The sequence below is a fragment of the Meleagris gallopavo genome, chromosome 8 (genome assembly GCF_905368555.1).
Source record: "Meleagris gallopavo chromosome 8, MGAL_WU_HG_1.1, whole genome shotgun sequence".
NCBI lineage: Eukaryota > Metazoa > Chordata > Aves > Galliformes > Phasianidae > Meleagris > Meleagris gallopavo.
The window spans coordinates 4,118,519-4,138,402 of NC_139411.1; the positions used below are offsets into that span (position 1 = coordinate 4,118,519).

At 47.2% G+C, this 19,884-nt stretch overlaps 1 protein-coding gene across 3 annotated transcripts in view; it reads right to left on the bottom strand.

The window, feature by feature from the left end:
* Nucleotides 1-19,884, bottom strand: part of PRKG1 (protein kinase cGMP-dependent 1) — a 393,227-nt gene that overhangs the window by 360,621 nt on the left and 12,722 nt on the right. The window contains exon 1 of one of the 3 annotated variants that reach the window (XM_085228932.1): nt 5,639-6,362. The exons of 1 other annotated variant lie outside the window; for it this stretch is intronic. In XM_085228932.1, coding sequence (XP_085085058.1) covers nt 5,639-5,949 — 311 coding nt within the window. In that variant the 5' untranslated portion in view covers nt 5,950-6,362. Of the gene's footprint in view, nt 1-4,755; nt 4,890-5,638; nt 6,363-19,884 lie in introns of those variants that run through there. One more of the 3 variants, XM_085228934.1, reaches the window with a different exon arrangement.

The window sequence follows — 19,884 nt, forward strand, 5'->3', positions numbered from 1 at the left end:
GTGACACAAACCCTCCCAGGTAGATGCTGTTCCACTGATTCTCAGAGACCTTTAATACAATTTCAGACTTTAGGGTGCCAGTATACACAGTATGTACCGAAGCAACGTCCACACTTGCAACCACACCACTTTCTATATTTGTTCAGAAAAGGATAAAGGAATAATTTGATAAAGGAGTTGTTTTAGGCTCCAGCATAGCACACACTTTTGGTTTTTTTCTGCTCTTTTAGATCTTCAAAACAAAAACAAGCTGCACAAAATGGCATGGACTTCTCTGCCTGCACATATCCCCTGGAAATGTCAAAGCAGCAACTGAAAAGCATTCATACAGATATTTATTCTTTAGCCAGCTACAAAAGCAAGCATTGTGCCACCACAAAAAGCCACAGTCAAGAAATACCAGCAGCACAGGCAGCAAGGGGTGTCATTTAAGACAGTAAATCAAAGCAGCTTCCTGGGAGCCCTTACCTTAAGATAAGGTGCACATTCAATGACTTCTGAAATCTTAGCATCCCACAGACTCCATTTCAAGCATTATAAGCAAAGAAACCGTTACATATCAAGCCACTGTGGTATGAGTTTTTTGTTTTGTTGTGGGAGCAACCAGTCCGGAGCTTTGTGCTGCTCCATACATTTTTGCTCACAGTCAGCACAGCGATGCGGTGGGTTTTCTTGACTCATTTCTGATGTGTAGGATGCATACTGTGTTTAGGAACATAGGATGTGAAAGCACAGGACTACTTGCACAGCAAGTCTGGAGAGAAGGCATTCATGTCCATAGCCTGGGGCAGTATTTCTGCTGAGGTACTTTTACCTATCACTCAATAACACAGAGAAGAGAAAAATAGCTAATTCTCTAGATAGTGAACTTACAGATATGTATTTCAATTAAAAAATAGTTTCTGTGTTAATGACAGCCTTTTGTTACGAACTATTAGCTTGCTTAAAGCTACTATGCTCTCCAAATAGTTTTGTTCTGCATACAGTCACCATTAAAATTTCAAAACAGCTTCTGAGCAAAAGTGATTGTGCTTAAAAACTTGGCGTATTACGCTATGCTGCTAAGATTAACATCCAAAAGTGGCAGAAATTCAAGGAGTGTGTGCTGCTTATTGCTACTAAAAGTAACAGAAATGGCAGCAAAGTTTAATCCTGCCCTCCCTAGTGCAATCGGCAGTCGGGCAGAAAATCACAAAACAAATAGATGGCGTCAATACTTAATTCTTGACCCTTCCTTTGACTAAAACATCTCTGGTCATTAGTTCACATTCAGCATAAAGGTTACCTGCCTAAAGAAGCTTATTTCAGAGATGCCCCATACACTACTTGCCAATAGATAGAAATCTACGTCCCCTGCCTAATAACTAAATACAACAGTTATTTCTTACCACCACTGGCCACCAAAGCCTCAGGAGGCTGACTCACAGGCAGAGGGAACCTATCAGCAACCTCACCGTGCTGCTTCACAAGGCATTAAACAGCAAAGACTGAGGAGTGAGTCACACGTGTGACCCAGTGCATAGGAAAGCCCCATCCACCAGCAGTGGCACCTCGCTGCTGCCAAACCTGGCATGTCAAAACAGAGGAAAGCAGCATTTGACTGACTTGCATTCTGCACTGTCCTTGACATGCCACATGTAAAACTGCTGTCAGGAAGCATATAATCCTCTGCAGTGGAAACTCATCCCTGCAAAGCATGAGGCCCTGCTCTCCGAGATGCTCTGGGAAGAAGAGGCGAGCAGGTTGGATGCCAGGGGAACCAGAAGAACAGTCTGCTCATGAGGCAGCTCTGCAGGGCTGCCCCAGTCCATCTCACATGTAGGACCAGGCTGCTGGGTGGGCAGCAGGGCCCATGTACCCAGAGCCATGCTGACGGATGTCAGTTTAAGCATGAAGCAACAGACCCAGGCACACGGATTCCTCCTCAGAACAATGTTAAACCACTTTCAGATTGAATCAGCATTCTATCATGTAGCATGTAAAAGCAATTCCAGCAGTTCATTACTTAATCATAAATGAATTTCAATTGGTCGCTGGACACATCACATGGAATTCCAGTTTCAAAGAGAAGAAAAATGGAAGGTTGCATCACCTTTGCCTGTTTACATCTATGGCTGCTGACAGCCTTTGCTATCTTCTGCAGCACGACAGCAAAACCTGCGTGCAACACGACTAAAGAGGCCACCAGTTCTCTCCTGATTTCACAGCTCCTGCCCTACATTTCAGGAAGCAATCACTCTGGAGCGGTTGTTTTCCCTTCCTTATCGCAGGCCCCTCATCAATCTCTGCTTTGAGTGGACAAATGATGTTGCAACCATCGTCTGGATTATTTTAGAAACAGGAAAGTCTGGGCTTTATGAAAAGGAGCTGCTGTTTTCTCTAGAACTAGCTTCTGAGTTAACGGACGGCTCCTAGGTACCACAGCATAGATATCATTTATAAATATCAGCAGACCATTTTATGTTCTGAATATGAAGTGCCTTTCAAATGCTTCTGGCTTTTTATTATTATGACTACTTACAAATACGCCCCTGGCCCATACATGTACACATTTACCTTCAAAGAGCCAATTTAGTTGTTAAATCTCTTGTACCTATGTTGTACTTTCCCTAAGGCTACGCAATGAAACGCCGTTTTTGGATTTTTAAGCCCAGAATTCTTTAATACCACTCACAGACTGCTCCTCCCCTCACAAACAAATCTCTCGTATTTGGAAAATTTCCCAACTTTACATCTGAAGGATTCCTAAGTCTGTTAACTCGTAAAACCAAGACTTTTTCCATCTTACTCAACAGTCCCTATAAATGATGCAGCACCTTGTCTCAGCAGTGACAGAGCACACACCACCTCTGACAAGAGGAGATGGAGCCCTACACGTCCTTCATGCTCATTAGCTCTCTGCTTTGGTTTCTATTCTGTTCATACAGGTTTTTTTTCCTCCTGAACAACAAAATATGCTGATCACACAGCCTTCAAAAAATATAATTAAAAAAAAAGATACAGCTGTGACCAATGACAAAATGAAACTTCCTTTTAGAGTAAAAGTCCTGGCTATTTTCTCATTTTAAGTACAAAACAGGAAAGCAGAGAAACAAATGTTACATCTCACTGAACAGCCTGGCTATTCCTCACTCAGAACCTAACTCAGGTTATCCTTTGGTCCGCAGCTTTGTAAAATCTTAATTGAAATAACTGTTGATACAAACTTTGTCTCATGGCATCACTTCAGTGCTGGCAGGCTGTTAGCAGGCAGAATATATCCCGTGAGGGGTCAAAGGTGTGGAAAAACAAACAAAGCAGCAATCTGAGGAGAGGGAGAGGAGATAAAGATTTGTCACTCCATTTTTCAAGCAGGGAAAACCACCCAGACTTCTCCATGGTCTTTTCCCAATTACTGCAGCCACTTCTGGCAACTTCTGAGGTGGGGGGAAAAAAAAGAAAAGCTACTTCAGACAACTTTTTTTCTAGTTACCTGCATACAAAGACTGATAAACGTGCCACTTCTGATGCTTGGATTAGATGATCTCAGAGCTCTTTTCCAACCTTAATGATTCTATGAAATGTCCAATATCCCTCACTGGACTCATAACTCAAAGGAAATCAGCAGAATGTGTCCTGCATATTTTAGTCCTAAACTCTTCATGTGAACTCATATTTTACTTTAGCTAGATAAAAAACTCATCAGAGACAAAACAAGCCCAACCCTGCAATGGTGACTAAAACTGAATGTTTCCTCTTTGTCTCCTTGGCATTCCACCTTGTACAATGCTGGAAAATGGGCAGATATCGGAGGCTGGATCCCATCACCTCAGGAGCTGTTAGAGTTCAGCATCCACTGGACAAAGAAGTCAGCCCTGTTGTCACATTTTAGTCCTTTTTCCCTGCTGTTTCCTGATACTCTGTACCTCAACCTTCAGTTAGCACCGTGATCGCATTAAACAACGCATCCTAAAGATTGCTAGGCACAATCTATTCAAGAGGAGGACTCACTTTTAAATGCTGTGCAAGCCACGTGCATAGAGGTGTGAGAAAAACCATTATTTAGTAGTAATGGTCCCAATAAATTAAGCCAGGTGCAATTCCTCAGTCTCCCAGGCGCAGACACCACTCACAGCAGCTCACCTGGATTTTAATGATAAGCACTCCTGGTAAGTGGAACACACAGCTTACTTTTTCTCTTTTACATAGGGATATCTTCCTTTCCATTCAGATGCTCATACTGAAAATGCTCAGCAGTGTCATATTCCACAGATTCAGTAAGTGGCTGAAACCACAGTCCTAGCACTGCCTCATAGGTATCAGGCCAGGTGCGAGGCATTGAGAGCTCATCAAATCAAGGCTGTCTCAGCAGAATAGTGAATACTTCCTAGAGTAAAGTGCACCCCTGAGACTGTGGGCAAGCCATCTTCCCCACCTCAGTGACGAAACGTGCAGCAGCAACTTAGCTCAGAGCACTATAAATGGCACGAGGGGACCATGCATTTAACACTGACCATGGGAGTTCAATACCAAGCACTGCTTCAGGCAGGCAGTGCACTGCACCCCGAGTGAAGGTATGAAAAGGCATTTACAGAGCCATAAACTGAAATTCAAGCTGGAAAATGCTAATTCAAGCCCTGATAGGCTTCCTACGTGTTTTGCTGTACGCAGCAGAGACTCAAGGTTTGCTCTGCTTAAAGCTGAAGCTCTAGGAGGCTCATTTAAAACCCAAACCCTCAGTTCAAGACTTAAAGCAGGAGAAGCACGCCAGCTGACCTGGAGCTGCAGGGCAGCGGCTGGGGTCGTTCCACGCCGGGCCGCCCCAGAGCAAGGCCTCGTCCTGCTGCCACTCACCGCCGTTTCGTGGGGTTACTAAGGGGCAAACAAAGAGCCCCGCGACGGAAAAACGCGTACTGTATGGGCGCTGTGGCTAAGAGCAGCCCCGTCCCTCACAGCAGCCCTATCGTGTACGTGTCCCGAAGGCACACAGGTGTGCAGGCGGCACGGAGCAGCGCCCCGACGCCCTCGCCCCGCTTCAGCTGCCCGGCACCGAGAGGGCTCGGCGGCCGGCCATCCCCCCACAGCTTCCTGGGGAGTCTGGGGGCATTTTGTGGGTCCACCACAGTTCTTCCCCGCCGCCGGGTTGAGCCGCAGCCGTTCGCCTTAAAAGGGCAAAATATCTGCGCAGAAACGGCGGCGGGAAGGGGGAGTTGGGAAGAGGGTCCCGGAGCGGCGGCGGGGCTGAGCCACGGCCGCCCTCCTCTCCATCCATCCCTAGCGGGGAGGTTGCCAGGAGACGGCGGGGCACAGCAGGGCAGGGCGGGGCGAGGCGGCGAAGTCCCGCCGTGCCGGGGCAGCGAGCGGCTCCGCGGAAGGCGATGGGGAGCAGCCGGAGAGCGGCAGCGGCGCGGCTTCGGTATCTTTGATAGGAAGGGGTCCGGTGCCGCTCCGCCGCAGGAGGCAGCGCCGGCCAGGTGCCACACGTGGCCGCGTCCCGGAGCCGGGCGCGAATAAAGAGCTGTGATAACGGTGGAAAAAGCCCGGAGGACGGCAGCCGCCCCGGCACCGCGCGCTGCCCGGCCCCTCCCGCAGCCCCGCCGCTCGCCGAGCCCTCCGCTCGCAACTTTCCCTCCGCCGCGGGCGGGCGGGCGCTGCTTACTGCGGGCTCTTGGGGTAGAAGGGGAGCGTGACGTGGCTGAGGTCCTGGATGTCGAAGGCTGTGGGCTCGGCCGAGATCGCCTGCCGCTTGGTCCGCTGCTCGCCCTGCAGGTTGCGGGCGCTCTGCTGCTGCGCCTGCCGCGTGGCGGGCCGGATCACCGAGCGGTACTTGTCCAGCTCGTTCTGCAGCTTCTGGATCAGCTCGTCCTTCTGGTCCAGCTCCAGCTCCAGCTCGTCGATCAGCGCATCCCGCTGCCGCAGCTCCTCGATCTTCTCCTGCAGGGCGTACTGTAAATCCCGCAACGTGCCCATGCTCCTCGCTCGCCCCGAGCTTTTCCCGGCAACTTTCCACCGGGAGCCACCCGGCGCTCGGCCCGACTTCCCCGCGCCCCCTCCGGCCCGGGGCCCTTCGGCCGGCCCCCCCCGCGGCCCCGGAGCCGGCTCGGCGCGGGGCGCTCCCAATCCGCCTGCGCCCGGCGAGGCTGCGAGGCGGCGGGAGGCAGCTGGCACGCGCTGGCGGGCGGGCGGCGGGGCGGAGGGAGGCGGCGGGCGGGCGGGCGGGCAGGGGCGAGCGCGCCGAGGCAGTGCCGTCTGACGGGGCCGGGGGCAGCTCCGGGGGCTGCGGGGGGAGCCCCCGCCGCGGGCCCCCCCTCCCCGGCCTCAGCTGGCAGGGGGAGGCCGCCCGGAGAGCCCGGCCCCGGGGCGGCAGCGGCTGGGCGGGTCCCCGCCTCGCGGCGGGCGCTCACCTCTAAGCCCTCCCCTCACGCTCCCGCCGCCGTACTTTTTTAATAACTGGTGAATCGGGGCTTTCTGCTCCCGGTGGCGCGGCTCCCGCTCAGCCTGGCTGTTTCAGTGCGGATACCGGCCAAGCGGCCGTGCTGGAACGGCCCGGTCGGTGGGGCGTGCGAGACTCAGTGCGCTAAAATAAGTTGAAGTCGAGGCAGCAGGTTCCGTGTAGCCCCGCTGTTTTCACAAAAGCCTGCTTCTGCCATCCCAAACCCACAGGGTTTTCTCAGCAGTGAGGCACCTCTGCACACCAGACTCTGCCCGTGCCGTGCCGTTGGCGGGGCTGTGACACAAAAACAAGAAATCGAGGAGCCACGTTGGCACCGAATGGCTCCGTTTGTCTCCGTGCATGGAGGGAACAGCTGGGCACCTTGACGGCATGGCCCCAGGCCTCAGACAGGGGCCATGGGCAAACTGTGCTGGTAATGCTGCACCACGGGGAGGAATGAGGTAAAATCCCTGCAGCACAGCTGGACGGAGCCTAGGCCCTTCCATGATGCAGCACGACTGGGCCACGGTTTCCTTCCCAGGAGATTGGTGTGAGGAGGAGAGGAAGGATGCCATGAATGGGTTCTGCGAGTATATTACCTACGTGGCGTCCGGCAATGCCAACCTCCTTGTAGGGCATGAGCAGGCAGCAAGAGAGATCCAGACAGTGTTTATAGAATTGTTTTGCTCTTTTTAGCGTCGCATAGCAGCACTTGGTTGTATCCAAAGTTCCAGCTTTGACCCCGAAGATGGTCTCATAAAATTAAAAAATCAAACAAGAATGGACAAGGAATGGCAGCTACTCCCTTTTCAGCATCGCTGCTTGAAAGGGCCTGGGCTCTGCTCAGAACCCTGGAGTGGGGCTCTGCAGGTTGGCCAACATACTTGGTACCTCCTACATTTAGCAAGATGTACGTGCAAAAATAATTTATAAAAAAGGTTATCCAGAATACTTCTTCTTGACATTCATGTGCCAGGCACAAAAGCAAAGTTCCCTGGCTGCTTTCATGGGTTGCCACCATGCTTTAAGTTCAGGCAGTGCTTTTTGTACAGACCCTCCATTGCAACCTTCCATAACTCACTGGGAACAAAAGTACCAAATATCTTCCGAACATTTCCATTTTAAATATGACTGATGTTAAATAGATGCAAGTGTGCTGCCTGCAAACTAGAAGTCAATGATAAAACAAATGTAATAGCATGGAACTAATGTGCTTACAGTCTTACTGTTTTCCTCCCCCCAGAAGCGATGTGGCCCCCCGGACCAGGAAGATGCGATACAGTTAGCTGAAGCCCACCAGGTTCCCAGAGAACAACAGCCCTAGGGGAAACTCATGCATAATTTCTCAATGACAAGCAGCAAAGCCACACTGCTCAGTTCTTACTGGAGGTGCACAGCCTGCAACTGAGACAACATTACAGAGATAAGAAAGGATGCAGAGAAAAACTGCAGAGATGAGAAATTATGAGAAATAAAACTGGCAAGGAATGTAAGTATATGTAAAGAGGATCTTTGTTTACAGGTAGGAAAACAAGTTTGCATAAGACCTAAAGGAGAGACTTTATGACTTGATTTTAGATCTGTGGCTGTAACCAGTAAACTTGTGGCTGGTCTTCCCTGGTTAGCAGAGGCTGAAGCACCCTAAAGATCTTCTTGAGCTGCCAGCTGAGCTCTGCCACCCGAAGGCAGCAGGAGGTTTCCTGTTTTTGGTAAAGAAGCCCTCGGGTAGGTGCTATCACCCCACTCCAAGAAAAATACATTTTCCTGTCCCAGTGCTCCCAACTCCATGTTCCCATCAAAAAATCTCAGGCTCTCCAAGCAGCTGCTTTGTCTTCCTGAGCCTCTGAATGGAAAGAAACGGCTCTGCAGAGAAGAATGGCAGGAATGCACCGACTGGCTCAGCTGCAGGAAAACGGGGTGAGGCTGCATGCAGTTTGTTAAGGGAGCAGCCATCATGCGAAAGCATATTTCTACCTGGCCATTGCCTTGCCCAAGAAGAAAAAAAATAAAGCATCTGCAGTCTACCTGTCCCAAAACACTACAGCATGGCTCACCGATTGGAATCACAGGCAGCCCCACAAAGCACAGCCGCGCCATCCCTGCCTCTCCCCAGAATGGCTCTGATGTGCTCACAGTAATTCCCTTCTGCACAACTCCTGAGTTTTAATAGCTTTCACTTTCAAGGATCATCTGCCATCAAATGTACCCACTCAGCTGCCATTTTCCAAGCAAAAAAGTTCCCCACTCTGCAAGCACCTCCCAGGCTCACTATGTCAGGCTCAAGTAGCATACAGGATGGCTAGCAGGCAAACATCACCTTGCTACTGTGGCCAGGGCACTGCATAAGGAGAAGCTAAGGATGCATCGCTGAGCACATACAGAAACCTCTTTCTCCTTGTAGAAGACTATTTGTCTTTTTTCTCCAAGACATTCCTTTCTCCCTTTCATAAGGATCCATAGGAGCAGCTCAGCCTGCAGAAGAAAGTGGAACCAGTTGGGTTTTATGATGTTGGCCAGGACTTTGGGCAAGGTGCAAGACCCATGGGAAAAAGATAAATGCATTTCCTGTGGGTAACACCTTTCTGATGTGAAGAAGCAAAAATACAAGAAGACCTAGAAGAGAGCAGCACACATATGCAAAACACATGCATAAAACTCATCTATTGGTCAGCCAAGGTTATAATCTCCCTTACATTTAGCATAGAGTGAGGAGAGGGATGGTGTTCAACAGCAATGGGTACGGCTCCATCTGTGAACAAGCTCCTCCTATTTACCTTCCCACATTACCAGGACAGTTGACCATTCTTTTCACTTTTTGCCCCAAACAAGTTGCCTCCAGCATCTCCTTCTGGTGCAGATTTGAAGGGGAGAGCTGGGAAATAGTTCAGCCCTAAAGGATGACGATGAAGTTGGACCTACTGCATCAAAGCAGCCTTGCTAAGACTATGGAACAGGAATTGTCAATATTTGGAAAGTATTTCAGCCCCACTTCTCTCTGAAAATAAGCCCTGCTTTCTCCTGGCATTGGGCATTCCTCATTCTGGTCCTTTCTGGAGCTTTTAAAAGAGAGCTGGACCCGCTTGACCCTCCCTACCACAAGGATGGAGAGACCCAGGGCTGGAAATTCTTCCAGCCAGTGCTATCTCTTAAACACCATTGAGTCCCAAGTGCTGGAAGTAACACCTCAAATGGATTATCTCAAGGGTTTGTTTTTTTTTTTTCTTTAGTATGTAGATTTTTTCCATTATCAGTAAGAAGCACTAAGAAGAAGCTCTTCTAAGGAGAGTGCAACCACTCCAGCCTGCCCTAGGAAATCTTCCCAGTATTAGGATCATTTGGAGCAAATAAAGTACATGAGAAAAATACCCCAAGGTCTAATCATCGTACCAAAAAAAAAAGGCATGCTGCAAAGACAAGAAGGAATAATAATGTGCTGTACCATAATTGGTAAAACATTTAGCTTTTTATATCACATTAGGGGCATACTTAATAATGCACAAATGAATGCTGGTGTCACGCACAGCAAATTGATGAGCCCTGATAAGTGTAAAACCACACAGAATTACCCATGCAATACAGTAGGGCAGTTTCAGCCCTCCCTCCCTTTTCACACACACACATGGGTGCCACAATCAGATCTAAGATTCAAGTCTCCTGTTCTTCATGGGCAAAGGATGTACTGGAAAGATAGGGCATAACTCTTCGATCCTTGTTTTTCAGTGTCACAGCCAGGTGGGCTGTAGAGCCAAAATGGTAGAGGACCATTTATAGGAGGAACACCAGCTTTATGTGACAAAATCAATTATTCCCAATAATCAATACAATACAAAACCTCTTTCATTGGAACAACAAGAAGTTCCTCTGGCTTCCTTCTCTCAGCTATGTCCCCTGTTCATACCTTCCCAGCCTATGTGCCTCCAGAAACCACAGACCCAGCATCTGGCATGCTTCAGCTGAAAAGTGTCTCTGTAATACACGATGGCAAAGAAAGCTGGATTTTCAACAGCTTGCCCCATCAGATGCCCATGGTGGTGGGTCTCCCTCCCCTTCATTCAGTGCCACTCACAGGTCCCTGTGGGGTAGGAGAGGATACCAGGTAGCACCTCCTTAGATGACGCCTTTGCAACTGGGCTTTCTCCAGGAGGAAGCAAATACATTTTCACACACTCTTGAGACAATAGACAGCAACTGAGGACCTCTGTCCCTCCAGTCCCTGAACAGCTCCAGCAGGTTTTACCCTACCTGCCAGGAAGTGAGGCCAGACCTAGGCACATCTCACTGCAGGCTGGGTTAAGCTTCAAAATGATTCAGCTTCCTTAAGAAGTCTTGTGTTAAGCTCATGTTAAATAGCAACTTGTTCTGAAAACCACCAAAGTAAATACTTGGTGCTGCTTTGCAGTCGTTACAATTAGACACTGACTGTGCCTCTGCTTTTCTCAGCAGTCCCACTGTACCTACTGCATAGAGCAAAAGCAGCATTTAGGCAAGGAGAGCCCTGGCAATGCTGTTTTCTTGCTTTCAGCCTTAAGCTGCCAGCAAACAATCCAAAGGACCAATTAAACAAAGTGCAGGGAAAAAGATCTTGGATCAGGTCTTGAAGCCCTGATATCCATGATATAAAGGAGGAGAAGTTCGTAGAAAACACAGTTGGCAAAGCAGATTCATTCTGGTCCTTACACCTCACATCTGTGAGGCTGAGGAAGTTGCAGCCTTTGCAGGGAAGTAGAAACCGAGTATTGGAGCTGATGCTGCTGCTTTGAAATTCAATCATTGCTATTCCCTAGCCAGAAACCCTCCAGCTGCCCAACATATGCCCTGTGACACCTTTGCACTACATTGCTCTGGAAAGGCACATGTACAGAACATGGGTCTGACTGTGCTGTTCTGTGTGATCCCAGCAATCAGGTGCTCAGCGGGGCATCTGGGTCAGACCCCATCCTTCTGAATTCACACCCCCGCTCCTGCTGACCTTTTCAGTGTGGAATCATACCTTCATCTCTCTGAGCACAGGTTGTATGGGGCTCTGACTAGCAGTAACAGCATCTCATGGTATGTTTAGGAGCAGTGATTTTTGCATTGGTATTCAGCAGCATGCTGGTAAAAACTAGGCTTGATCAAAAGCGACGTTTGCCTTTTAGTCAGCCTGAGATGTTGGGTATACTTATAAAACGCCACAAAAACTCAGCTAGACTCACCAGCTTTTAGCATCCTTCCACATCCTCCACCACTTCATCTCTCCATCACCTTTTTGCTGATTTTTTTCATCACAGGTCAAAATCAGAGCACTCAGAAAGGCATAAACAGTGACAGACTTGCTTCTCTCCCCCCCCCCCATGGCTATTATTATTATTTTAGTCCATAGTGGCTCATTCCTACCGTACGATTTTGAGGCTGCCTGATGCTGTTTCTTAGTTCCCAGCTGTAACAGTGGCAAAGCCCTGGCAGCCCTGGGCACTCCCTCTCCTCACCCTTCCCAACCCAGCAGTGTTTCTTATCTCCTCTAGCCAGTATTGTGCCGGTCACCTCCCGTAATTGCCTTGGCGCATTGTGCTGATCTATCCAGCCTTCAAAACAATTCATTTATATTCAAAATTGGGTTAGAAATAAACATGGATTGCACTGTGACCAGTATGAAAATAGCCAGTGCGTTATCATTATTTTATGACGGATGCATTGTGAACAACCACACTGTCTCTTTATGGAATCAAATTAATTCTTCTGCTTATTACAAAATATCATTTGAATGTCTCAGGTATTTATAACAATAAGCACACAAACAAAAAAAAACAAACACATTTTAAACCTGTATTTTATGCAACTGGACAGATTGCTGTTTCTTATAGATAAATGTAAGTTGCACTCAAAGTTACCTTTCTAGAAATGGATTCCCAGAATTTATTTTCAAGTCTTTCTCTGACACCAACACATCCTGAGCAATGAGGCATATTTTACCAAAATACCAGACTATTATTCACGTCTCTGGAACTGTTTATGTCCACAACTCTTAGCAGTGCTAAACCCTCTCTTGCAGAATACATTTCCAAAAAAGCTTTGTGCTCCAAGTCGATGCTCATGGCCATTTATGACTCCAAATAAATGGCAGCATCCCACAGAGGACCCAGCTCATTATGATACCAAGGAAATGTCTGTGAATCATCCAGGCAGATGTGAGCAGGGGCTCACATTGGGTTTCACAAAGGTTTTTCAGCGCTTCACTGACTTCTACAGCTATTTCTTATTCATGCTTGGGAAAACTTCATCAGGTTAGACTAACTGTGTAAAAAAATGTTTTGCTCACAGCATCCTCTCTGTCAGTTTGCTCAAACTGATTGCTCTACCCATCAGAGCATTAGAGGCCACCAACGCTTGATTTCCTACACATTGCCAACATCTTTTGATGACTGTCTTGCTGCATTGGGTACATCAGGGGATGGGCAGAACTCTTCTCTCGTGTGCGAGTCCTCTTCCAAATCAGCTCAGCCCCATGACCACTTCTGTGCATACCATGGGCAAACGAGCTAGGAAAGCCCAGGACCCCCAGCCCTCTTCTCACTCCATCTCCTTCTTGTTCTGTCTGATCCTGACCCACTGTCTTGCACAGAACTAAAACCTGTGTTGAAGTATGCTGGGAAGCTTTGCCTTTGCAACTCCTCTCTACCATGAAACACACTGGGAAGCTTCACTACTGGAACTCTTCTCATCCACCTCCTAATTTTTGATCCAGGTGGAGAACAGCAATGTTGTTGACTCACAGAAGATCCTTCAAATCTGGCAGTAGAAATCCTTTGCAAGCAATGAGGCTGCAAAGGCAACATGCATTTGGGGGCTGCTTCTCTGTGTCCTAGGAAGCAATTCTAGGTTTGGCCACAATCTCTTACAGCCTCCTGTTAGAAGGAATTTCTGCTGAATCTTGATCACCCATTCTTTTACTTGCATGGCTTAATCCAAATAACCTTAATATATGCAATCTGTCTGTGCAAAGCTCAGTATACAAACTCATCTTCAAACCCTCTGACATGCTGTGAGAATTTCTCACGCTGTTAGAATAGAAAGGGTCAATACCAGAACGCAGCATAAAAACCTGCGGCGTGGCACAGACAACACTTTGTGCATCTGCTCTGCTACAAGAAGGAAAACTCGCAACCATTTTCAAAAATCCCCTTTGCAGACAAACAAATGTCTTTTTTATGAAAGCTGCTCTTTCTCTTTTTATTTCTTTTGGCGTAAAAGCTACGGCTATCAGTACAACAGCCTTCAGCCCGTGGTTTGGGCATGACGTAGCACCGCATGCTCTCACCCCACTCGGTGGGTATTGGCCCCGCTCTGTTCCCTTACATGGCCTGCAGCTCTGGCAGGCACAGCATTCTCCACATTCTTCTTTTTTCCCCCTGCTTTTTAATTCTTACTTCTTTCCAGAGCATAACACACGAGGAGTAATGCCGCCCTCTGCTGCCCTGCAAGCTCACATCAAATAATACTGGCGAGTCACCACCAACAAAAAGTCAGCCAACAGGCAATGCAGAAATGAAAATACGTATGTATTAAAAATTAATTAATTAATTAATTAAGGGCAGAGGGGCAGGAGCATTGATCACACTCAACTTTCAGTTCCCACTGATACGTTGCTTTCTCTGGAAGTTTTTAATGAGTTGCTGCTGTAACTCTGAAGAAGTGAATGCATGGCATTTTGCGGGGCCTACTTCTACAAAAGAGGCCGTCCATGTAGACCATAGTGCAGCCCCTCTCTACATTCCTTGCAGTAATCAAACTCACAGCCTTCTCTCTTCATTATTCACTTTACCTGATGGGCAGAGCCTTAACTATTCCCGAGGTAAAGTAACTCTATACCCAGCAGCTCCACAGCTCAGACCTCACATTTTAGATGGGTTAGATTTACCCACATATGCATTCCTCTTGAAGAGAAACATGAGGTGGATTTGTAGAATATTTGAATCATGATTTGATTTACTAATAGGCCTGATACATGAGCCTAAAGAGGAGCTCATCGATTCACACTGATTCCTGGCTCTCAACTCAAAACCCAATACATGCTGTGATAACATGTGATGATGCTGGGCACACACATTAACTCAGAATGCATAAACCTAAGCATCTCTCTCTTAGAATGAGCAGAATTGCTAAACATGACTGATCTGAAAAAAGGATTTTTTTTTCAATATATATCACAATTTGGATCTAGCCTCATTTCTTTAGATATTTAAATTATTCTCAGAACACTAAATCTTTTCTTTTTTTGCATATATTTCCTACAAAACATTCAGAAAACTCAGCTAAACTCCAACAACTCATGTTAATACCACTACACACATACAGCTATCCCTGCAATTGCTAGTGATCCATCACCTCAAAGAAACCTCCCAGACTCCCAAGTTTAACTTCCTCTGTACTCCTGAGCAGGGAAACTCTTATTTAAGTTTAATGTAATTTCCAGATAGAATTGGTATTGACGGGATGGCAGAACAGCAAATGCCAACAGAAGACTAAATTACAGGGGAAGAATCAATATGGGAGCCCAACTAGAACAATAGATTTAAGTAGCTGCATGTTCTCTTCAAGCTTTTATGTATTTTGCAGGGGACTCTTAGAAGACATAGTATGTAATATTTTTAAAAGGGAAATCAAACCCAAACAGATTAAGTTTAAATTCACATTAATACATTTATCCTCAGGTCAGAGCAGTGCAGAACCGAATTCTTTGGTAGGCCAAGTAAGGGCAGCCTAGATTGCAGCCAAAAGTCATAGTATGTCCCAGTTAATGTTGGAGGCAAAGGTAATCCATTTACTAGCCCAACTCATGACACTGGAAAGGAGATCCTGAGGCTAAGCCACTAAACAGCTCTGCGATACCTTCATGAAGTAAGCCACAAAGTTCCTATTGTGAGATGAAGCTGGAGATGCACACCTTGTCTGACACGCAGCCTACAACCAAGCACAATTCTGCAACCTGTGCTATTTCAGAGAAATAAGCAACAACTCGCCCACCACAAACATTTCTTGCTCTTCTTCCTACATTTTGAGCGGGAATATCACTGCAGCATCTCCACGGACTTTGCAGATGTTGGGGGAACAGGAACTGCACCAGTCGTCTCTCTGCAACCCACGTTCTTCTCCAATAACGTTCTTATAAAATCACTGAGAGAGAAGAGTCCATTGATGCATCCTACTAGAAAACTGCATCAAAGGCTGTAGATCTAAAGCAGGTTTTAAGATTTTCAGAGGAGAATACCTTTGCTCCTCCTCCTGATAAAAGGGAATATCCAGAGAAGAGATAAGTACCAAGCCTTTGCACTTCATCTTGGGGAACAAAAAGATGTCTCCGATTTCTCTCTCATTGGCCCCTTTTAGCAGCATTCTTCCAGTTCCACAGCAAAGTGCATCCATCTAAATTCAACACTCACTAAAAAATTACCCTCATAGAGGAAAGCAATGCTTCTTAACAAAACAGGAGCAAGACAAAACTGGAGTCCTCAGGAAATCTCCTTTAGATCCAAATAGACTTTTATGGAAAGGAGTCAGGGTGGCACGTGCCTCCTCATTTAAATCAGAAGCAATAGATACATTTTTCAGCATGATGCCTTTAGGGAAAATGCAATCCACACCAAAAGAGGACCAAATCTGTACATATTCATTTGTATGCCTGAGAAGTCAGAGTGCATGCTTCCATCTGAAGGTGAAAATCAGTTACCTGTCTAGAACACAGCTATTTCAAATCTTCTGGAGAAAAAATCTGCTTTCTGCAGGCTGAGCATTGTTCATTCACTGGAGAGAGTAATGCAGACAGAGATGAGCATTTGGATAATGACTGTTTCTAGCTCTAAAATCTCAGTTAACACCAATTTGTTGAACTCAAAGCCTTGAATTAGTGCTGCACTTTTCCTTTTAACTATTAAGTGATGCTTTATTTTTACTGGAAAAGCATTTCACTGTATATTTGTGTTTTGTTACCCACTGAGTGGCATGATGTTACTTTCATATATTTGCAAAACTAGACCTTCAATTTGCACATTGTTATTAGCACTTCTTCCATGATGCTAATGGATCTTAAAGAAAATACTTTAATTGATTTTTGCCTCTATTCATCTCCCTACTCGGTGACACATAGGAAAGAAACAGCATAAGTAAGCAGAAGTGGAGCATCTAAGGAACAACTTCGCACACTGCACTACTAATATTTGGAAATGGCTTTGAGTTCTTGCAGAGAGCAGTACTGTAAGCTTTGAAAACCAAATATACCTGCTTTCACCCCCAAAGGAGGGAGGGCCAGCCTGCCATCTGAGCACAAAGCTGATGAAAGGCAACTGCCCTCTGCCTGTAGATCATTCAAACCGTATCATTTAACTCGTAACTGTAACTGCAGTTCATATGAACGTGCCTTATTTCTCTTCCTCAAAACATAAGGCAGCCTAAAACATGAACTGATTGCAGCTCCTGCTAGCTGCATGCTTTATGGGTTAATTAACATAATCACTCATTCTTATCCTGGTCAGCTTGCTAGATTCATGTACTGTATTTCCAGCTTGAATAATTTAGTGGCAATTAATTATTTATACCTTGATGCCTTTCAGCTGAGTTGCTGGAGTCCACGCCAGCCATCAGCTCAGCCAGTCCCACCTCAGCTGGGATCACAGCTGGGAAGCAGGAGGCTGCACTTAGAGACCAAAAGGATCGTGCATTAAATCTCCCCACATCCAGCAGTTGATTTATAGGTGATGCAGTTTAAAGGAACCTGAAAAATTGCAACTCTCCATCAAGCACCTTTCTTTGTTGCTTTTTTTTTTTTTAATTTCTTTTGCTTTGTCGATACAATGCACTTTGAGGGACTCAATGTAGATGTAGACCAGCAGACATCACCTCTCTGTTAATGTGTAACCATCTTTTCTCCTAGAAACCAGAATGTTGCACTCAGAACATTGGTTTCTCCCTAGGGAAGAACTACGCAGCTTTGGCACAGTCTTCAGAGCACCCAGAAAGGAGGAGGTTGGTATCACCCACCCTTTTTCTACACTGATCTTGCTCTAAAATGTCCACTGTGTCCTGAGAGGACTGGGAGTACATCGCAGCCACCCAACACCTCCTCCATTAGCAGCAACACTCCCCACAACACCACCGAGGAAAATATTCCATGCGGTTGTTTGGGAGCTTGGCAACTCCGACCCAGGGGTTTGGCAGATATAAATACCTGTGTCTGAACAGTGCAGCCCTTCAGCCCCGCCGGTTCCTCTGGCTGCATCCTCCAGCTCCCCGGGGGGTGTGGTTACCCTCAGCACCCTGGAGCACTGCCGGCTGTGTACTTTACCTTATGCAAACCAGCTGCTAAAGGCCGCTGCTCTATGAGTCCTTTTACAACAGCAGAGGGTGGGGACGAGGGGCTGAAAGCATCTCTTATTCTGGAAGGCCTGAGGTCCCTGTAGCCCTCTAGCTTCCCCCTCCCTCTGCACGCCGGCAGCTGAAACACTATATTTTAGGTTGTTTTCAACCACTTCCACCACGTCATACACATGCACACACTGCTGTATCCCATGCACTCACCCCCACTGTTCTCCACCAAACCTTCTGGGAAAGTAGTTAGGTTTTCAGAGCTCATAACCCGTTCTAGGTGTTTCAGATGCCCCAGGAGGAATGACCACGGGCACTTTCTTTCTCCTGTCCTGCTGGAAGCTGTCTGTTTGTCTGCTGGCACCAACCTGCAGCTCATCCACCCAAGAGATCCTGCACTGGGGCCCAGTGCAGCATGGAGACACAAACTCCTGCTGAGCCACTGTTTCCAGTTCAGAAGTAGCATTTTTAGAACTAGAAACACACTTCTGAAGCTCTTAAAACCCCAAACACCATCCTTTTGCCACTTCATGTTTTTGGTCACGTGTTTGGATTTGTTTTTCGCTCCAATTGTTGTCCCACTGCTTGAGGAAAGCTTCTCCTGATGTCAGAGCTTCCTGCTGTGTGAGTCCCACACCGCCTGCATCGCGTCTCGCTACAAGCCTGCTTGCTGTTCGTGCAATGATCTCAAATGAGAAGTATACTAGAAAAGGAAAATCTGTGTTTAACCCCCATGTTGGTTAAAGATCAGTAACCTACCACTTACTTTTGTGTGACAGGACCTACTTTATCATGCTGATAAACACGATTACTTTATGCTGAGTAAATATCATACACCTTTGAGTGTATACAAGTGAAAGCTGTGTTTGTAAAGGCAAACATGGGAGACTACCTGAAGGTTTTAAAGAGCAGCAGGCAATAGGATGACATTTCCTTTGCTTGGGAACAACCTGTTTGTAGTGAAAGCAGTGTCTGAGCACATGAAATTGGCTCATAATTATCCCATTATCATGGTGTGGGACTGAAGGCTAGACCAAGGTAATGCCTGGAAAATGTTTCCTACTCCCTAGGAAATCATTACCTCGATAGTTTCATTAGCAGAACATCGGGACCACCTCTGCTTATAGCACCAGGCATCAGATAGAGGAGAAAGGGGTTAGCATAAAATGAGAGAAATGAGAGCTTTTACAGTACAAATCAAAGCACCAGCATAGCTTTGCCAAGACATCAGAGGGCAGATAGAATTGTCTCCTGCCCACCTAAGCACAGCCTGGTTATAAACACTGGAATTGCATAATTGGGACCGGATGGGCTACACCCTTGGGTGCTGAGGGAGCTGGTGGGGGTGATTGCTGAACCCCTCTCAGCCATCTATCAGTGCTCCTGGTTAACTGGAGAGGACCCGGAGGATTGTAGGCTTGCTGATGTGACTCCCATCTTCAAGAAGGGCCGTAAGGAGGATCCGGGGAACTATAGGCCTGTTAGTCTGACCTCAATACTGGGGAAAGTAAAGGAGCAAATCATCTCGGGTGAGATCGCACGGCACGTGCGTGGTGTCCAGGGCAGCAGGCCCAGCCAGCACGGGTTCATGAAGGTGACCAGTCTGGTGGATGAGGGAAGGGCTGTTGATGTAGTCTACCTAGACTTCAACAAAGCCTTTGACATGGTCTCTCACAGGCTTCTTCTGGGGAAACTGGCTGCCCGTGGTCTGGACAGGTATACACTTCTTTGGATAAAGAACTGGCTGAGGGCCGTGCCCAGCGGGCAGTGGTTAATGGAGTTAAGTCCAGCTGGTGACCTGTTACAAGTGGTGTCCCCCAGGGGTCGGTACTGGGGCCCATCTTGTTTAATATGTTTATTGACGACCAGGATGAGGGATTGAGTGTACCCTCAATAAGTTTGCAGATGACACCAAGTTAGGAGGTGGTGCAGAGCTGCCTGAGGGTAGGGAGGCCCTACGAGGGATCTAGATAAGCTGGATCGCTGGGCTGAGGTGAATGGGATGAGGTTCAACAAGGCCAAGTGTCGGGTCCTGCACTTTGGCCGCAGTAACCCCAAGCAGCGTTATAGGCTTGGGGATGAGTGGCTGGATGATTGTGAAGAAGAAAGAGACCTGGGGGTGCTGGTTGATGCTC